The sequence below is a fragment of the Zootoca vivipara genome, chromosome 13, assembly GCF_963506605.1.
Source record: "Zootoca vivipara chromosome 13, rZooViv1.1, whole genome shotgun sequence".
Classification (NCBI taxonomy): domain Eukaryota; kingdom Metazoa; phylum Chordata; class Lepidosauria; order Squamata; family Lacertidae; genus Zootoca; species Zootoca vivipara.
In genome coordinates this window covers 41,128,734-41,148,958 of record NC_083288.1, presented here as the reverse complement: position 1 = coordinate 41,148,958, position 20,225 = coordinate 41,128,734, and the positions used below count along the sequence as shown (strand labels likewise).

General features: G+C 44.6%; 2 protein-coding genes across 2 annotated transcripts; one reads left to right on the top strand and one right to left on the bottom strand.

Moving 5' to 3' along the window:
• Positions 1 to 752: 752 nt before the first annotated feature.
• LOC118077400 (C-type lectin BpLec-like) lies at positions 753 to 6,983 on the bottom strand. Its single transcript, XM_060282234.1, has 5 exons — positions 6,917 to 6,983; positions 4,896 to 4,987; positions 3,779 to 3,919; positions 2,943 to 3,057; positions 753 to 1,082 (listed from the first exon to the last, which is right to left on the bottom strand). The coding sequence occupies exons 1-5, from the start codon at positions 6,981 to 6,983 to the stop codon at positions 1,015 to 1,017; spliced, it is 483 nt and encodes a 160-aa protein (XP_060138217.1). The 3' UTR covers positions 753 to 1,014.
• LOC118095164 (C-type lectin BfL-2-like) lies at positions 3,817 to 17,048 on the top strand. Its single transcript, XM_060282235.1, has 6 exons — positions 3,817 to 3,826; positions 11,333 to 11,411; positions 13,241 to 13,332; positions 14,102 to 14,242; positions 15,783 to 15,897; positions 16,777 to 17,048. Exons 2-6 carry the CDS (start codon positions 11,345 to 11,347, stop codon positions 16,842 to 16,844), a joined length of 483 nt encoding a protein of 160 aa, XP_060138218.1. The 5' UTR covers positions 3,817 to 3,826; positions 11,333 to 11,344; the 3' UTR covers positions 16,845 to 17,048.
• The last annotated feature ends 3,177 nt before the right edge of the window (positions 17,049 to 20,225 follow it).

Here is a 20,225-nt window from a genome sequence, read left to right as displayed (position 1 = left end):
TTGGAGCCTTGGCTTCACAATCTGTCCTTCCAGTGAGCACTTGGGGCTGATTTCCTTCAGAATGGATAGGTTTGATCTTCTTGCAGTCCATGGAACTCTCAAGAGTCTCCTCCAGCACCATAATTCAAAAGCATCAGTTTGACCAAACTGCGGGAGGCAGTGGAAGACAGGAGTGCCTGGCGTGCTATGGTCCATGGGGTCACGAAGAGTCGGACACAACTAAACGACTAAACAACAACAACTTTGCAACTGTACATCTAACTTTGTGTGGTAGTGTGGCCTGTGGTGGGAGTTACTATCCAGGGAGGAGGGGAGTGGGGAAATTAGACTCTTCAGACGCTGTTGGACTCCAGCTCCCATCAGCCCCTGCCAGCATGACCTACGATCAGGGATGATGGAAGCTGGAGTCCAATGCTATCTGGAAGTCCCATTGATTCCTTGCCCTGCTCTAACAAGAAGAAGGAAATTCTGGCATTGTGTAGCCCAGGAGTAGCCAATGTGGTCCCACAGAAGATGCTGGACTCCAGCTCAGCCAGCATGGCCAACAGCCGATGGCACGATTGTGACTACAGGAGTAGCTTCCTGTGCAGAGAGAAGGAAGCTACGGCAACCTCTCCGAATTCTCTCAAATGCACAAAGGAGCGGAGATTGCATTCCTGTGGACCTCTTTCCCCCCATGTGGCCATCCTAGAGGAGGCTGAGCAGACTGAGAACCATCTAGAATTACAAGAGCATGCCAGGAAATAGAGATGCGCAAGAAAGAGTTTATTAACATCACACTGTACCTCCAGAGAGACACTCACATACGTAAAAAGCATAAGGGAAAGAGGCAGAGAACAGAAGCAGCTCATCAGAGGTGGCATTGAAAACAGGATGAACAGGAGGAGCTGGTCTTGGGATTTGTGGAAGCAGGGAGAGTAATGGCATCAGAGAGACACATCCACCAAGTCAGCCAATCTCTTGTGGCCGGATCCAGTTCCATCCCGGCAGGCACAGTCGGCGATACAATCTTCCCTACAGTTCATGCTTGCAGATGTAGGCGTTGAGTTTCCTGCAGGCGGCGTCGTTCCACTGTTTAAAGCCTAGGAGGCAGAAGATAAGGCTCAAGTTAGCTCTTTGCTTTGGCCTTTCTGTAGCCAACCTCCAGTTATATCTCAGGTTTCACGAGAGCTTCAAGTTCCCACGCTTGATATTTTAAAGGGGGAAAGCAAACAGAACTGATTCTAATGTTCAAATGTGTGAAGGCAAGTAAAACGAAGGAGTAAAGCAATTGATGCTTTTGAATTATGGTGCTGGAGGAGACTCTTGAGAGTCCCATGGACTGCAAGAAGATCAAACCTATCCATTCTTAAGGAAATCAGCCCTGAGTGCTCACTGGAAGGACAGATCCTGAAGCTGAGGCTCCAATACTTTGGCCACCTCATGAGAAGAGAAGACTCCCTGGAAAAGACCCTGGTGTTGGGAAAGATTGAGGGCACTAGGACAGGCATCCCCAAACTTCGGCCCTCCAGATGTTTTGGCCTACAACTCCCATGATCCCTAGCTAACAGGACCAGTGGTCGGGGAAGATGGGAATTGTAGTCCAAAACATCTGGAGGGCCGAAGTTTGGGGATGCCTGCACTAGGAGAAGGGGACGACAGAGGACGAGATGGTTGGACAGTGTTCTCGAAGCTACGAACATGAGTTTGACCAAACTGCGGGAGGCAGTGGAAGACAGGAGTGCCTGGCGTGCTCTGGTCCATGGGGTCACGAAGAGTCGGACACGACTAAACAACAACAACAAAGTTTCAGCTTGTTTTCTGATCTGTATATTTCTTCCCCAAGAGTTTTTCCACATCTGAGGCTAGATATTTTTTTTGCTCAAGAACACTCTAGGAGAGGGGTAGCTAACCTTGTGACCTCTGGGTTTTTTTTTTTTGTACAACAACACTCATAATCCCTCACCACTAGCCATGTGGACCGGAGCGGATGGGAGTTGTAGTGCACATCTGAAGGGTGTCATGTTGGCTACCCTAACTTTGGAAAAAGGGAGAGCATGCCCTCTCTGTGGTTTGGGAAACACCCAAACCACAAAAATTATATGCAGACTGTGTGCGCATTCAGCACATTCAAAGCACATCTCCCTGAAGAATTTTTGGAACTGTGAGGAGTTTTGGAATTGTGGAATTGTGAGGAGCAAACTACAGTGCCCAGAATTATGTGAGGGAAAGAATGTGTTTCAAATCTGGTTTAAAGGTATAGTGTAGGGGTCAGCAACCTTTTCCAACTGTGGGCCGGTCAACCATCCCTCAGACCTTGCGGTGATCCAGACTATATTTTGAGAAGGCGATTGGGCCGCATCCGGCCCCCAGGCCTTTGGTTGCCTATCCCTGGTATAGTGTGTATACAGCTGCAAGCTATGGTATTCACAGGCAACTAAATTGCATAGATCAATTGTAGCTCTCCATCTCATGGTATATTCAGAACCTGGCCAGCCACTGTGTCCCTAAATTGGGAGTAGGGAACCTTTTCCAGCCTGAGGGCCGCATATCTATCTGGACAGTTTCCTGAAGGCCACATGCCAGTGATGGGCAGGGCCAGAGGCAAAGGTAAGTAGAGCAATGAATGTTAATTTCACCCTTGTCCAATAAGCTGGTTTCTACACACACACACACACACGCACACGCACACGCACACGCACACACACTCCCACCTCCCTCTGCATGCTCTATCCAGGCAAGCCAGAGTTCAAGGACACAGTCCAGCCAGGCACAAACACAAAACAAGGGCATGGAGCAGAGTCAGGGAGGATAGTCATGGCCAGGGGAGAGAGGATATGGCTTGGAAGAATTCCAAGGGCAAGCCAAAGTGGCATAGTATTTGACTCCTCAAGCCTGAGGTTTCCTATCCTTGTCCTAAAATTCCCTTGTTGTTTCGCAGACACTGAGAATAACTTGCTTACCTGTTGTTCGTCTCAGCTCCACGCAGTACTCGGCGTTGCGGTAGTTGTCTGGCTGGTGGTTCATCCAGGCCTTGTAGTTGTAGGTGGATTCGTCAGCCCACCTCCATCTCCTGGTCTGCAGAAACGAGAGAACAGATCATGTGATGGAAGGGGCCAGACAGAGAAATTGGATGGAACCAACTTGTTGGGAGAGCTTGCCCAATGGGGACCTGCTGGTAAGCAGATGAGGACTCTCATGGAAAACAATGGAGAAGCAGCAGCATGGGGGAATAAATTTGGGAGACGGTTGAGGTAGGAGTGGAACGGCATTGCCATGGAGCCACCACCGCTCCGTCAAACAGGAACGGAGCACCATTCTACTTGATCTGCATGAAAGAGACGGACTAGATCGTGTGATTAAGGAAGTGGGAGGAGCCCAGCGCAAAAGCTGAGCTGGAGAGTTCTGGCCAGCGGGCAGCCAATGCAAGCTATGATGGAGGAGAAGAGAAGGACTCCTGTGGAAAATAACAAAATGGTGTATTTGAGTGTAAGAAGAGCCTGCTGGATCAGACCAATGGCCTATCATAGCCCAGCATCCTGTTCTTATAGCGGCCAGCCAGATGCCCAAGGAAAACCTGCAAACCGTCCTGAAGTTTCCAGCAACTGGTATTCATAAGAATTACTACCCCAGACTGGAGGCAGAGGATGGCCATCAAAAGCCTTATCCTCCAGGAATTTGTCCAATTGGGATTCTGCCTGGGAGGATATTGGGATAAAAATGGAGTGGCAATGCTAAGGAATCCCTACTTAGGGATGACATGGGCCAGGATTGGAGCACATGAGAGAAGCAAGCTCACCTGACGGACATCGTGGAGCCCAATCCAGACGTCGCTTATTTCTTGCTGGTAAGTGGAGATGTGCTCGGCCACCAGGAGTGTCTCTGCTTTAGTGAGGACAGAGGCAAGATGGGCCCCACGGCCATAGCTCTGGCACTCAATCTGAGGACGGAGAAGAAAAAAGAGATGTCATATCCTATCTTGTCCTGCCCTGTCAGCAGGGCTGGTGCAGAGCTGAATCCACCCACAGTGGAATTTAAATTTTGTGGTTTTTTTTAAAAAAGTCACTTAACACCCCACCCCACCCCCCAATTTGAGGGATACGTCTAAGAAGCACAAGTCTTGATGGTGAGTTTTACTTTGTTACTTATCAGCTTGTCATAGTCACTATTTTTATACTAGCAGGTAGAGATGGGAGAGAAATTCAGGTCAGTACTCATTTTGAGGTGAGAGAAGGAGAAAAGAAAAAACCCCTCCAATGATATCCATGCAGCTGGATTGGTGCAGGAAAGACAATCACGGGAATGTATAATTAGAGCAAAAACAAAAACAAAACTATGCCGTGATAAATCCCTGAAACGAGATATTGATAAAGTGAATAATGCTAAAACCCAACTAATGATTACTCAAAGAAACATAATAGGTTTAAACTTCCCAAAAGAAACTTTGATATAGAAAAGACATGAATTTCTCAATCTCAAAGTAACCTCTAAATAAAGTAAACCTTGACGAGGTGCCGGCTAAGTGACTTGTTTCACTGGAAAATCTCTATCTGTTTCCTCAGAAGGAAAATGTTTAGGGGCTGAGGTTCACATATAATCAAAAGCTAAACAGGAGCTGTAAACTCTGAAAAGAATTGAAAATTACATAGCAGTCAGGGATAAACTTCCCCAAGATAAGACTATAGTTGTTTGAACTAAAGGTTAGCTAACCTATGGGACAATTCAACTAATGAATATCATTGCTCTTAGGAAAAGATTAACTAAAGGGCTGTAAAGACTCTCCCAGTTGTGATGTTGTGATGCCATTGTTCAGACTTTCCAAATCATGAGTTCTGCTTTCTACAGTTTCCATCGTTCTCAAATTTTGCTTTCAAAATTGTAGGGATGTAAGTGGTTGGGTGCCAAATGCTCCTTACCTCGGCCTCCTGCCACGTCAGTTTGGCATCAAAATACGCATAGCAGTTGCCCTGGTTTTGCAGCCACTCCCTGGCGCAGGTGTCAGCCTCAGCTGCGTGGAGAGAGAGACAAAAACGGTGTTGGTGTTGGGCGGACAGATTGCTTAGAACAGTGTTTCTCAACCTTTTTTGGGCCACAGCACACTTGTTCCGTGAAAAAAATCACAAGGCACACCACCATTTAAAAAGTTAAAAAATTTAACTCTGTGCCGCCCTATATTATAATTATGACTGTAACAAACACTTGCCAAATATTGCTTTTCCGGCGGGGTAGTGTTGAGTATTGGCGGCCGCCAGGCTCGTTTGCACTGAGCTTTGGGAAAGAGGAGGAGAAATATTGCTTTCTGGCGGGTCAGTGGTGATTATTGGCGGCCGCCAGGCACGTGACAATGCAAATTGCCCTTCTCGTCGCCGCACTAGTGTGCCACGGAACAGCGGTTGAGAAACGCTGGCTTAGAAGTTAGCAGGGTGGATAAAAATCAATGGTGTTTTTTAAATAAATAAAAATAAAACTGGATTTTTAAAATTTAAATCAGTTTTTTTAAAAAAAATTGAATTGATTTTTTTTACAACAAAATGCTTTTGGAGGAAAAATCTTTCTAAAGATAGTTTTCTATTTAAGTTACATTATACTCCAAAGGCTATTCATCAGGAAATAAGGATTAGTTTAAAGTTTTTCATGTGTGCTAAAACTTAGTCTAAGTTTTTTTTTAATTGTTCAACCACCTCAGTTAACAAACATGGATACATATGCTATAATGTTATTGTTTTCATTAAATAAATTGCTTAAATTGTTATTAAGGAAATGAGTGTTTTTCTCCTTCCAATAAAGTACAGCAGAAAGGTTGTTCAAATATAATCAGTTAATTATTAAACCTCACAATAATTTCATAATTATCTGTCTGTGTATTTCTAATAGTATAACCTAATCAGTAATTTTTGATATAACGGTAAAAACTACTCTGAAAATTTATTATTCCAAAAATGAAACCTTCATCTGCTTGTAAATATTAAGATTATACCAGCAAGAATGAGTCTTTCTGTAAAAATTTTTTTAAAAAAATAAAGTCTTACTGACTAGTGGTTTAAATCATGATTTAAATTGTGATTTAAATTGATTTGATTTAAATCAAATCCACCTTGGAAGTTAGGGGGAGAATGTTCCCTGTAAGGAAGAAAACCCTACCTCATCGCTAGATGTTTCCTGCTTGGGAGGGGGTTGGACTGGATGGCCCTTGTGCTCTCTTCCAACTCTATGATTCTATGACAGGCGGCATAGACTTGCCTTACATAATTGTTTATGGAAGGGTATTCCAGGGGTAGGGGAATATCAGGCCTGGGGCCAAATATGCCCCTCCAAGCTTCTCTGCCTGGTCCTTGGAACTCTCCCTAGGCCACGCCACCTCTCACAGGCCACACCCCTTATTGGCCCTGTTTTACACCCTAAACGTTTTTGCTTGACATTCCCTGAACTTTGATATCACATCTCCCTTGCCTTTCGTTGATATACCACCAGTCCGCTCAGGAGCTGGACGTGGCATATATGCCTCTCCCAACCACACAAGGACCATGCAAGGCAGGTTAGGTTGAGAGATAGTGTCCAGCCCAAGGCTGAGCTTCATGGCTGCATGAGGATTTGAACCTGGGTTGCCTCAATCCTAGTCCAACACTTTCCAGCCTACCCCAGCCTGGTGCCCTCCACATCATTGGACTCCCGACTCCCATCAGCCCCACCAAGCGTGGTCTGTACTCAGGACCGAGGAACATTGTAGTTTAACAACACCCCTGCTTCAGAGAACCAGTACACCACAGAGGCCCACTAATGTTAAGAACTGCATGAACCTCATGGAGATTTTGGGTCAGCCTTATCTCCAATATCTTTTGGAAAGACTGGAGAGACTAAAAAGATCTGGTGATAGGTATTCAGCCAAGTCGTTTGTTAACTAATCATGCAATGTCAGTATTTGTTAAGGGGAACTCACCTCCCAGGAAAGGATTTGCGACCAGGATGCCCAGGAGGCAAAGGCTGAAGTAGGTGAAGAGTCCCATCTTCTGGTTGACCTTTGAGAGTGGACAGTACAGTAAGTTTGAAACCTTCTATATGCAACTACCACTGAGCTACAGCCCTTGCTGCTACAACTTCCGGCAAGAACCTCCTTCATGGACCCATCATCTCATCTCAAAATCTTCGAAACTTTCCCAAACTCTAGGTCTGTGGCGGGAAGCCTGTGGCCCAGGTTTGATCACATTTGACCCACAAAGCTGTGTAGAAAGAGGAGGGGGAGCTGGGGTGGCAAAGAAAGAGATGTGGAATGCTGCAACCCCCACCCACTTTTGACTCCAGCTTTTGACTGCCACCAGATGTTTCCCCTGAATTATTTTCTCTATGCACCAACAACCCTTCAAAGGTAAGCATATTCGTACCCTTGGTCTGCTGCCTGCAGGAACCCTCTCATCAAGACTTGGGAATCATCTCCCCAGCCACTCACCTTGTGTTGCTGTTTCCCTGGGTAGACGGATGCGGTCAAAGCTGAGCTGGGTTCCTCTCTGATGGTCTCACCTTCCCTGGACAGCTGTTATATAGGCCATTGGCAGAGATGGTGTAATATCAAGGTGAGATAATTGCTTTGAGGAAGTCCTGGCCCAGACTCTCCAGTTTTGCATAACCGGAGACTGAACTTGTGGGAAGCGGCTTTTATCGCTGTTCATCAGCACTGTAGAAAGGACATCGTGCATTTAATTGTTTTTTTTATTTTAAAGATGGGGGAATGTGTATTGAAAAATGTCTGGCCTTTTAAATCTGTACCCGAATTGGATAGGGAAAGAATGTTCAATATAAACCTTGAAAGCACTTGCTCCTTTTCTTAAGCTTTGCATCCCAGGTAGCTGACTAGTCGTCTTCCATGAAAATAATAAAAAGAAAATAAAATCCCTGCATGTAGATGGTCTTCATGTCAAGGGAAAAGAAATTAGTCCGTTCTGTAGTCTGACATGTTATTTTTCAATCTGAAGTGTTCTCTCTCTCCCTTAACCCCAGTTTTATATTCAATTCATTTATTGCTCACATTTTCTCAAGGGAGCTCAAGGTAGCATACAGCAATTTTTGCAGGTATTTATAATAATAATAATAATAATAATAATAATAATAATAATAATAATAATAATAATATATATATATATGCAATCTTTGCAGGTATTTATTCCAACTCTGCAGGGACCACTCCCAGACTACTTCAACTTCAGCAAGGTGGCTGTGTTATGGACCTACAGACCATGCACTGACCGGCATTCACTTGCAAATTTATTTATTTACATTGCTCCTCTGACTTTATTCCGCCATGGAACCCAATGTGCACTGCATGTGATTTTTAGGTGGTCACCCATCTGCTCACTGTCCAAACCCGGACCTGCTTAGCTTCAGCAGAGTGGTAGCCTCATGTGCCTTTTGGCAGGGAAGGTAGCATCTTCTATGCCATGCACTTGCATGTTAGATAAAGTTTTTAAAGGGTATATGTTGCCCTCAATTTTCAACAAATGAATACTCAAAGACGGGTGGGGTTAAGCAGAAGGGGGCTGGTCTCCTTACCTTTTGTGACAGCTCCTCATTTTTATTTGCATTTCTTTCTTTTTAAAATCATTTTAAAATACAGAGTACAAATAAACACAATATATCTGTATAAGGAGATTCTCCCGAATCTCAAGACTTCCCCCCCATCCCCTCCATGGAGTCTACAACTGCATATTCATCCATACTCCAATTTTTATATCAAACCTTATTCTCCATAGTGTTTTTTCCACTACAAGTGAGCCAAAATCCTACTCTTTCCCCCCCATCTGCTTACAGTGATCTCCTAAGTAATTTATAAATTTTCCCCATTCTTTTATAGTTTTTATCCTTTTGGTTTCTGAGTTTTCCCATCAGCTTTGCCATCTTGGCATAGTCCATTAGTTTGGTTTGCCATTCTTCTCTGGTAGGGACTTTGTCTTCTTTCCAGCTCTGGGCTAATAACATCTGGGCAGCTGTTGTTCCATACACAAAAGAGTATTTTCTGCTACTTTGGTATGTCGGTACCTGTAATTCCTCTGGTTTCTTAACAAGGATTATTTTAAGCATCTTTTCATTTCATTATATATCATCTCCCAGAAAGCTTTTATTACCTTACAAGTCCACCACATATGATAAAAGGTACCCGTACCTTCTTTTTCTTTACATTTCCAGCAGATATTTGAATTTGTCTTATACATTTTTTTGCTAGCTTTGTAGGAGTCAAATACCACTGGTACATCATTTTCATATCATTTTCTTTCAATGGACAACATGCCGTAAATTTCAAATCTGATTTCCATAACCTTTCCCAATCTGCCATCTGAATATTACCAGTATGTCCCAAGTCCTTTGCCCAGTGTATCATTACTGACGTGACCTGTTCATCTTTTGTGTGCCACTCTAAAAGCAAGCTATACATTTTAGATAGTATTTTAACCTTATTTTCTAACAAATCTTTTTGAAAAAAACGAAATACAAATAAAAAAATCTTGATATTTCACAACCAAAACCTTTCTTTTTATCTATCCCAATTAAATGATATTTTTAAAGATAGATAAAAAGAAAGGTTTTAGTTGTGAAATGTCAAGATTTTTATTTTTATTTCATTTTTTCAAGGCTACATCAGAGCATGATTTGGATAAAACTTAGACGGTCAGAAGGTGGAGCCAGGAGATTTTCTTAAGGGGTTCTCTTTCCCTTTCCCCTCCACTGCCAGAAAAAAATAGCAAAATAGGGACAAAATATGGGCAGCGATTTAGCAAGGAGCCAGAAAACAGGGGCTGTCCTGGGAAAAAAAATAAGGGGACAGGAGGACGTGGTGATATTTCCGCTTTCCAAGATGGCATCTGAAAGCTGTGTTTACATGAACAGGATGTGAAGAGCATTAGATCATTGTAACTACGCACTTAATGTTTTAAATGTCACACATCAGACGCTTGTGAGTGATGATTCCTTGATGCTGCTCTTCTTTGGAAGAGCTCAGGGACATGCACACGTGACTCCTGAATCATCTGCTCCTCCAGGCAGCGTATTATTGGGTCAGAGCTGCTTAATGTCAACAGAAGAATGGTGCCCTCTGGCTGCAGAACCATTAATTATATTATTAGAGTGTACACGACCGCCCCGTAAAGGAGGCGAGATCCTGATCCCTTTCTGTGACATTTCTGGTGCAAACTTGCCTCGGGAGCTGGCATAACATAGTCGCAAAAAGTGGGCCACATTTCTTTCCAGGTAACCTTCTTTCCAGGTAACCACATGGCAGTAGTGGCTGGGGGCAGAGGCAATAAGGACTGTGAACAAGTGTTTTCATGGTTGATTAAGAATGTGGTTCCTGTTCCTCTTCAGAAGGAAATAGATTCAAAATTCTCTCTCCCCCCCCTTCAATATACTTTCCTCCACCAAGACGCGGGAGAGGTTGATGCCCTTTCTGCAATGCTCAGGGCTAGTGAGACAAACTACCTTGGCCTTAAATTATGCAAAACTGAAGGCACCAGACCAGGATTTCCTTGCAGCATTTTGCTCATCTTGGCATTGCACCACTTCTGTCTGGGGTCTATATAACAGCTTCCCAGACTAGGTGAGACCATCAGAGAGGCACCTGGCTCAGCTGACAACCACATCTGTCTACCTAGGAGATCAGCATCACAAGGTAAGTTCTGGGGAGGTGATCAATAAAACTTTGTGAGCGAGTTCCTGCAGAATGTAGAGCGAAATGTTTTAAAAATCTCAGAGATATGATGGTGGACTCTTCGGCAAGGACTTCTGCCTTAGAAGGTGGTGGGCTCTCCTTGGCTATAGGTTTTTGACCAAAGACTGGATAACCACCCACCAGGGATGATGTTGTAGTGGATCTTATGCCTCTGCAAGGTGTTCAGTTAGATGACCTTGGAGGCCCCTTCTAGCTCTATGACTTATGGGAAACATGGCAGGAAGTCTCAAAATATTTTTTTTACGTCCCAGCCAATAAGTAATGCACCAATGAACTTAGAAATTAATATAGTATAGTATAGTATAGTATAGTATAGTATAGTATAGTATAGTACCCTGTTTCTCATATTTTAAGACATACCCATAAAATAAGCCATAGCAGGATTTTTAAGCATTCAAGGAATATAAGCCATACCCCGAAAATAAGACATAGTGATAGGCACAGCAGCAATACCGGCCATGGCAGGAGGAGGAGGAGGAAAAATATAAGACATCCCCTGAAAATAAGCCATAGTGTGTTTTTTTGAGGAAAAAATAAATATAAGACATGTCTTATAATATGAGAAACACGGTATTCACTAAATGCACCTTTTGAACATACTCTTCTTCCTTCCATCTCTTCTTCCTCCCATCTCAGAAGAAGGTCAACCAGAAGATGGGACTCTTCACGTATTTCAGCCTATGCCTTCTGGGCTTCCTGGTCTCCAACCCTTTCCTGGGAGGTGAGTTTCCTTTGCAAATACAGTACTGATATTATATGAGCAGTTAAGAAGTGGACTTGGGTGAAAAGCAACTTTCTTCAAATGCCTTTAGTTGGCCAATTCAGTCTTTCAGAAAGATATCAGAAAACGTAGTCACAATTGAGCAGAATTTCAAACAAATGTAGGTGTTTCATTTTCAAGTAACGGCAATCCAGTAAGATCTACTAAACCTCTGGCTCTTTAGAATGGGGTGCCTTGAACTGGGCTCATGTTAACAAGGATAAAAATAATCTGGGCTTGCTCCGTGGATCACATTGGGTAACATCCCTAGAAATAAAGTGGTGAATCAATTTAGCCCTTATAGGGCCATTAAATAAGACTCTAGGTGGGTAGAAGGTTGTTCACAATCTAGGAGGCTTCTGGGTGATTTGCAGACAAATCCGTCAGTTTTGGCTCTCCAAGTTTCTCATTTTTCCAATCTTAAATTCAGTCCTCCACATGTCTGCAACAATTTGCAACGTTTTTTTAAAACAGGAAAAAAAACCATCATGAAAAAAGTACTGTATCAATATTTTAGTGTCCATTTCTCCCGATGAACACCTTCCTAAATGCACTTTTGACTACCACACACATTTCTGCAAGGTATTTCTCCTAATGTAATGCATTTTGTATGTTATTTTCACCCATCTGTGCAATTTTAATACATACTTTACCCTGGTACATGCATTTTTGGTACATGTTACTCAACCGCAGAACTGCACTGAAAAATTCAGAAGAATGCAAATTTCAAAGGATGACTGAATTTTGGTTTGCACATTGGTTCAGAAAGTGTGAATCGGGTGGATTCGCTTTTAAATGCAAACCTGGTTGAATTTCTTCCTTGTCTCTATTTGCAGTAGATGAGCAAAGTTTTCAGGCTCCAATTGTTTAACAATCCCAATCACTTAAAAGCTTCCCTCCCGGCCCGGAATTAGGTGGTTGAAAAAGAACATTTTTGGGGAAAGTCAGAAGCGAAAGCGCTTGTGAGCTAGGGACTGATCTCAAACAGGTGCACTGAGCATATGTTCAGAGGCACCCTGTCCATGGCACCTGTGGCGTAGCTCAAGCTGGCTTTTCTTTCTTTAATACTGTGGTGGCTGCTGGGATTGGCAGGGCAGAAGGGAGGTGGAGTCAGAGGTAATGGCACAGCCAGAGCCAACGAGAGGCAGAGCCAACGGGCATAGCTGCCAAGTCTCCCGTATTCCCCGGGAAACCCCCGTTTTCCTAGCTGTTCTCAGCTGAAAAAACGGATTTTTTTGTTTTCCCCCGGTTTATTCTGGCGCGGCGGCCATTTTGGAACTGGGCGGAGCATGCTCAGAAGCGACTTTTGATGCAGCTCTGCCCAGTTCCAAAATGGCTGCAGTGCGATTTCTGGCACGACGGCCATTTTGGAACTGGGCAAAGCAGCATCAAAAGTCGCTTCTGAGCATGCTCCGCCCAGCTCCAAAATGGTGGCAGCGCTACTTCCGGTCTGCTACTTCTGGTCCAGTCCCTTATTTCTCCCACAGGAACTTGGTAGGTATGCCAATGGGTGCTAGTTTTGCCTCCGCCCCTTTCCTGCTGAGCTCTACAAGGGGCAACTCTGAGACCAGGGAGGAGGAAGCTGACCGCCAGCACCACCTACTGGACTTGCTGTAAGAAGGCAGGCAGGTGGGGGCTGGTGAAGGGCAGACTGAGGTTGGGAGGGCTGTGCCCTGGTCAGTGCCCTAATGGTCAGTGCCTCTACTGCTTTAAGACAAAAATGTTTTGGAAAATCTGCTGACTGTTTCATGCTTCTTTCCTTTCCTTTCTGCCGCCTTGTCTCCATGCAGCTGAGGCCGACACTTGTGCCAGGGAGTGGCTACAAAACCAGGGAAACTGCTATGCATATTTTGACAATAAGTTGAGCTGGCAAGAGGCTGAGGTAAGAAGTGTTCCTCAGCCACCCAGATGTGATATAAGCTTCATAAGTCAGCTTCTCAGTTCCCATTCCGGGGGTTTGGCTGGAAGAAGGGGTGGGGGAGACATTTAGGCCCTGTCTGCTCTATACTTTAAAATAGTCATGGCTTCACCCAAAGAATCATGGGAAGTGTAGTTTGCATTGTTAGGATATTCTATTCCCCCGCAGATCTGTAATTTTCAGAGTGGTTTATCAGTCAATCAATCTCTGGTGATCCTTCTTTTTTTAAAAAAATAATAATTTTTATTTGATTTTACTAGTATAAGAATATAACAGTACAACCATCCACATCCATATTTATAGATTCCGTTGAATCTCTGGGCTTCCCACCTTCCCCTCCATGGGTCCAATTGTCAACCCTTTCAACTGCATGTTATTCAGTAGTCCATATTTTATATCACTCCATTGTCTCCATAGTATTTGCTACAAGTGTTACTGCAATCCTGCTAATGTTTCCACCTGCTTACATATAAATTATGATTTCCCCCCACTCTGTTAAAGTTTTGGTCTTCTTGGTTCTGAGCTTTCAGGTCAATTTTGCCAAGAAGACCATCTCTGGTAATTCTTGTCCTGTGAGGGAAATAGAGGTCTTCCAACAACTCTCAGCAACCTTACCTGCCAGGAAGTTAGTTGAGTGGCTCTCCCCCATCCGGTGAGCCATGTCTGACCAATCCTGTTGATGGGATATGATAATTGGGGAAGAAACCACCACTCTTGCCTTCTCTATGTTTAGATTGAGTGCCAGAGCTATGGCCGTGGGGCCCACCTCGCCTCTGTCCTCACCAAAGCAGAGACTCTCTTGGTGGCTGAGCACATCTCCACTTACCAGCAAGAAATAAGCGATGTCTGGATCGGGCTCCACGATGTCCGTCAGGTAAGCTTGCTCCATTCCTAGCTATTGTCACCGAGTAGCAGCTCCTCAGCATGGCAATTCAATTCAACTTCATTTACGGTCACAGACCAGCTCACATTCAGAATAAAAAATCGTAAAACTCAGTGGTGTAGCATTAAAATTTACACGGCAGGGACGGTACACGTGTATATATTACAGCATTTAGAATATGTAAATTAAAACTGGGTCGCTAAAATATAGCCTAGAATTGCCATGGGGGGCCTTGATCATTGTGGTGACACCACTTGTTCCCTGAGTTTTATGGCAGTCGCACAAAATTTGGCTACTTTTATCGTAATCTCAGGGTCCTTATCTTCTACAAGGAATTTTAGGCATTGGGACAAGGCTGGTGACAAGGCTCAATGCAGTTGGGTATCCACCAAGGGCTGTGGGAGTGGCCCATCCACAAAAGCCTCCTAAACCTGTCCTTCACTGCAACTTGCTTGCTCACCTGCCTCTCACTCTAACCCAGGCAATAGTGGTGGGTGAGGAAGAGGAGCAGTAGATATCACTGCCTGCTTGCCCATTGGCTCTCTGCTTGGCAAGACAAGCAGGGGACACCAGCGAGGGTAAGCAGCAGCTGATGGTATTAGTGGTGAGGAGGAGAGGGGTCTGTGATGGATGTGGGTTCCCCCAAACCAAGAGCCAGCACAGCTCCTTGGTAATGGCATCTCTTCATTATCTCACAACGCTCCCAAGTTTAATCCCACATGTTGCTTCTCCATTGTTTTCTATGGGTGTCTGCATCACAGCTGGTAACAGCTCCCCATTGGCCAACCTCTCCAGTTTTTTCAATTTTTTTTAATAAGTTGCTTTATTGAAATTATAAATTAAAACTTACAAATCAAACAGAACAAATCAAACCAGTCAAAACATACTCAAACATACATACAAATCAAAATCAAATCAAAATCACACATCAAATCAAAATCAAATCAAATCACAATCAAAGCTATATACAACCCATCACCAATCCCCTCCCCTCTCCCCTCTGACTTCCCTCTGTACCAATATCGACTTCTATCTTAAAATTCGTTCTCTCAATGTGCACTCTATATTTCTTCTGTTATACAATAAGATCTTACCTTTCTAATTTCCCTCCATTTCACCTCCATTTCACTTAATCCAAATATGTCAGCATATCAGGCTTTGAGCAATGTTTTGCCAAATAATCTTCATAACACCTCCATTCATTTTTAAAATTTTGCTTTGATTGATTCCTTAGAGCTGCTGTTAATTTTGCCATTAATAAATACTCATTTAATTTATCAATCCACTCCTCCTTTGATGGGACCTTTTGCTTTTTCCACTTGGATGCTAGAACGACCCTCGCTGCTGTACTGGCATAAATTAACACTTTTTCCTTTCCTTTAGCTATTTCATTATCTATTAATCCTAACAAATACGCCTCCAGCTTTTTCAACTTCTCCAGTTCATCTTGCATTGGTGTCATCCCAATAGTATATTCCTCTTTCTGGGCCCTTCATTGCCCCATGTCACACGACCTGTTCTGTTTCTGCAGACCAGGAGATGGAGGTGGGCTGATGAATCCACCTACAACTACAAGTCCTGGATGAGTAACCAGCCAGACAACTACCGCAATGCTGAACACTGTGTGGAGTTGCGTCGATCCACGGGTAAGCAATCCATTCTCAGGGTCTGAGAAAGGACAAGGATGTGTGGCCAGTGTGGAGTGTGGTTCTTAGCGTGCTGACAAACTGTTCTGATAGCCACAGTTTTGAGCCAGGTTCACACGTTGCATTTTTGACCCACCGGACCAAGCATTGCCAAAAACTTCTACAGTACATCAGTCAAAACTTCATATTGAAAATGTGTTTAGTAGGAGAAATTCATACTGAATTTTCATAACGATTTTAACAATAATTCACTTCACAGTGTGGCAAACTGAATTTAAGCGTGGAAATACAGGGAACTGAACTCAAAAGTGGAAAAATGAGAAATTGAGAAAATTGAAAGTGACAGATCCCACCTCCCTAGTTAATTGTCCTGAAATAAAAAGGGTTTTAAGCAGTAGTGGCATGGTGGAAGGAAGGAAGGAAGGCCCACGGTAAACTGAGCCAGTGTCAGGAAGAGCCAACTAATTCTAGTCCCCCCCATAATCCCTGTTGAGTTCTACAAGGGCAGCACTGAGACTAAGGAGGATGAAGCTGACAGCCAGAGCCACACACAGTTGGGAGCTGGCTGAGGCCAGAAAAAAGATGGTGGGACAATGCCCCATTTGCCCTAATGGAACAGCTCACACCTTTTTTTTTAATAATTCAGAAAGCAGAACTAGTTTGGATTTTTTGGGGGTACTAGTTTCCTTTGTTTTGAACCCTAGAATTCTTTCTATCATGCCCCTCTATAATCCTTTTACAAGCATGAGGACTAGAAGCATTACTTTTCAATCATGGAAAGCAGAAATTTCCAAGTGGTTGGCAATATTCTGCAAGCCACTGATCTATCTGCGCCAGAGAAGAAGAAGTAACACCTGCCTTGTCTTTTTTGCATTCTAGACTTTAAGCAGTGGAACGATGCTCAGTGCAAGAAACTCAATGCCTACATCTGCAAGCACGAACTCTAGAGAAGACTGGAGCTTCCCCTTCCCCAGGGCTTCCTGGGATGTGCCTGGTTCAACAGCAGCGAGAGAGACCTGCCATTCAACACACCCTCCAGCCACCTCCATTCAAAACACGCATCTCAGAAGAACTATCTTGTGTGAGCCTCTCTCTTCTCCTGCCTTTCATTAATGACCACAGCACAGTGCAGTCTTAATAAACTATCTACCTTATGCATAAATATCTTGGCATGTTTCTGTTATTGTAGAATGATTTCAGTCTCCTTAGGCTGCTGGGTAGAAAGGAGGGCAGCAGAGGCTCCGCTCGACCATTCATTCACCTTTGTGCAGAAAGCAGAGTTTCAGTAGGTACAACTTCTCCGAACTCTGCTTGAAATTCCAGGTTTGCTACCGCTTTTCAGCCAAGGGTGGAGAACCTTTCTTGATCCAAGGGCCACATAGGAAACCTTTCTGGGGCAAGAGACCCTTTGTGGATGGTGCCAGAGGTACAAATGGGCGCTGAGTCTTACCTTTGTCCAGTAGACTACATCCCAGCTATGTAAGAGTCAGATGCGTCTACACTCAGTCACTCATACCTTTAACCTTGACTTGGACAAGCAAGAGTTCAAGGACACATTCCTGCCATACCATAAAGGACTTGAAAAGGACATAGGACACGGTGGTGAGGGGTGTGGCCTCAGGAGAGTCCCAAGGGACAGGTGGAGAGGTCTAGTGTCAATTTATTTATATATCCACAAGTAAATCTCTGCTCAAAGTGGTTCACAGATAAACCAAAGTCTAAATACAGTGGTACCTCTGGTTACAAACTTAATTCGTTCCGGAGGTCCGTTCTTAAGCTGAAACCGTTCTGATCCTGAGGTGCGCTTTCCCTAATGGGGCCTCTCACTGCGCACGTGCCTCTGGTGCGTGATTTCTGATCGCATCCTGGGGCAAAGTTGCCAACCAAGAGCAGCTAGGGTACTTCCGGGTTAGCGGAGCTTGTAACCTGAAGTGTTCGTAACCAGAGGTACCACTGTACAGTATTAGACTAACAATACCAGAAACTGCAACATAACATGAAAAAAAAACAGTGATCAACAATTTAACAGATCTAAACATTTAACTAAAGCATACAGCTTACTAATAGGTCAGTACAAATTGTCCATTAAGCAACTCCTTTTTGGAGGCTCTTGGGGTTGGTGGATGGGGTCACACTGGTGAAACCAACCTCCCCCTGATGGCAGCCGCAGAGTTTCTCGCCCCTCTCAGTTGGCAACAGCTCCCTTCTGAAGGCTCCTAGGGGTGGGGAGTGCACACAAGGCATCCCTAAAGGGACACATCTGGCCTTAGTCCCTCCCTGCTTCTGCTTTAAATGTACAGGCACCCTGCCCTAATTTGCAGCTGGTGGTCTCCAAGATCCTCTAATATCCTTTCATTTCTATGTACAGTGGTACCTCAGGTTACAAACACTTCAGGTTACAAACACTTCAGGTTAAAGACTCCGCTAACCCAGAAATAGTACCTCAGGTTAAGAACTTTGCTTCAGGATGAGAACAGAAATCACGCTCTGGCAGTGCGGCGGCAGCAGGAGCCCCCATTAGCTAAAGTGGTGTCTCAGGTTAAGAACAGTTTCAGGTTAAGAACAGACCTCTGGAACGAATTAAGTTCTTAACCAGAGGTACCACTATACAGTGGTGCCTCGCTAGACGAATTTAATTCGTTCCACGGGTCTTTTCTTATAATGAAAAATTCGTCTAGCGAATCCCATAGGAATGCATTGAATTTTTTTTGAATTTTTTTTTGCCCATAGGCATTAATTGAATTTCAATGCATTCCTATGGGAAACCGCGATTCGGCAGACAAATTTTTCATGTGTCGCGCCAGGGTGACGGCCTCTCAGGGGCGCCCCAGCGAGTGGGGGAGCTGCGCGACTTTGCTGGCGGCCTCCCCTTTCCCAGCACGCCCACCAGCTGCGCCCCACCAACTATATGGCTGGTTCCTTCCCAAGCCTCCGTGGGGATCGCTCTCCTCCCAAGTAGGCTTGGGAGGGAAGCTGCACTCTCCTCCTGCGGAGGCTTGGGAGGGGTGCAACTTCCCTCCCAAGCCTCTGCGGGGATTGCTCTCCCACAGCTGCATGGGAGGAGTTGAGTTGCGCCCCCCAATGGCTGGCAGTGCGCAGCTTCCCCCCCACTATCCATGGTAATTTGGGGGCGCTGGGCAGATATTTGCACCCCGGAGCCACATCTGCTAAAGACGGCCCTGGGTCCATAGCTCACATTTGCTTCCCATCTGACAGAACACCAGGGGGCGCCATCTCCAGGGGGCCCTGGGAACCTGGGCGCCCACAAGTGATACTTATGGGGGTGTTAATCTGGGAGCCCCTCCATCCTATGTTCGGGTTGTATATATGCTTAAATAAAACTCCATTTTCCAAACGGAAAATGAACCCTGGTAAAAGCTCAGGCACCCCGGAGTCTCTCATCGCTTGGAGATTTGGGGAGGTTGCCCGTAACGGTATGTTCACCTCGAAAGTTTTGCAAGTCCAAACAGTCTTGAAAGCAGGATCCCTTACAACCAGCCCAATACCATCATGAGCACAGGTCCTCATGAATGCACAATAAAATTGACACTAGGAAGTGCCCACTGTACATATTTGTGAAGATGCTGAAAACTCAGCAGAAAAAGGGAAGACAATTTTAGCCCACACTACAGCCATACCTCGGTTTAAGTACGCCTCGGTTTAAGTATTTTCCGCGGACCCATCTGGAACGGATTAATCCACTTTCCATTACTTTCAATGGGAAAGTTCACGTCAGGTTAAGTACGCTTCAGGTGAAGTACAGGCTTCCGGAACCAATTGTGTTTGTAAACCGAGGTACCACTGTACTAGGAATAATTGTTTGCAGGATTCGGTTAAAGTCAGGATCTGTTCTACGGCCCATCCCCTGGAGCCCCACTATGACACCCAGAAGCAGCAAGTGATCGAGTCAGCACTAGTTCTCATTGTCATTTCCCAGTTCATTTACAGTGCTGCTGGGCAGGATTATTTGAAAGCAGAAGTCTACAAAATTGCACTTCATGGAATACCAATCCTTCCCCTTTCTAGTGGAAAGGTCAACCCTGGGACTGTGGTTTTGCTGAACTCTCCTTTCATTCCAACAGGGCTTGTACAGCACAGATTGTGTCCATGGTGGGCACCTAGGGAGGCAGCAGACTGCTGGTGAAAAGTTCAGCAGGAAGAGGTACCACTGTACTTCCTTTTGTGTTTTTGAGCATGAGTGTACACACGGGTCTCATTTCTCTCTGATGGAGAAGATATCCTGAAGGGGGTCAGAGGGCTTGAGGCTGTGGTATTTAGCCCAGTGGCATAGGATGCCCAGGCTGATTGAATCTCTTCCTCTGCTACGG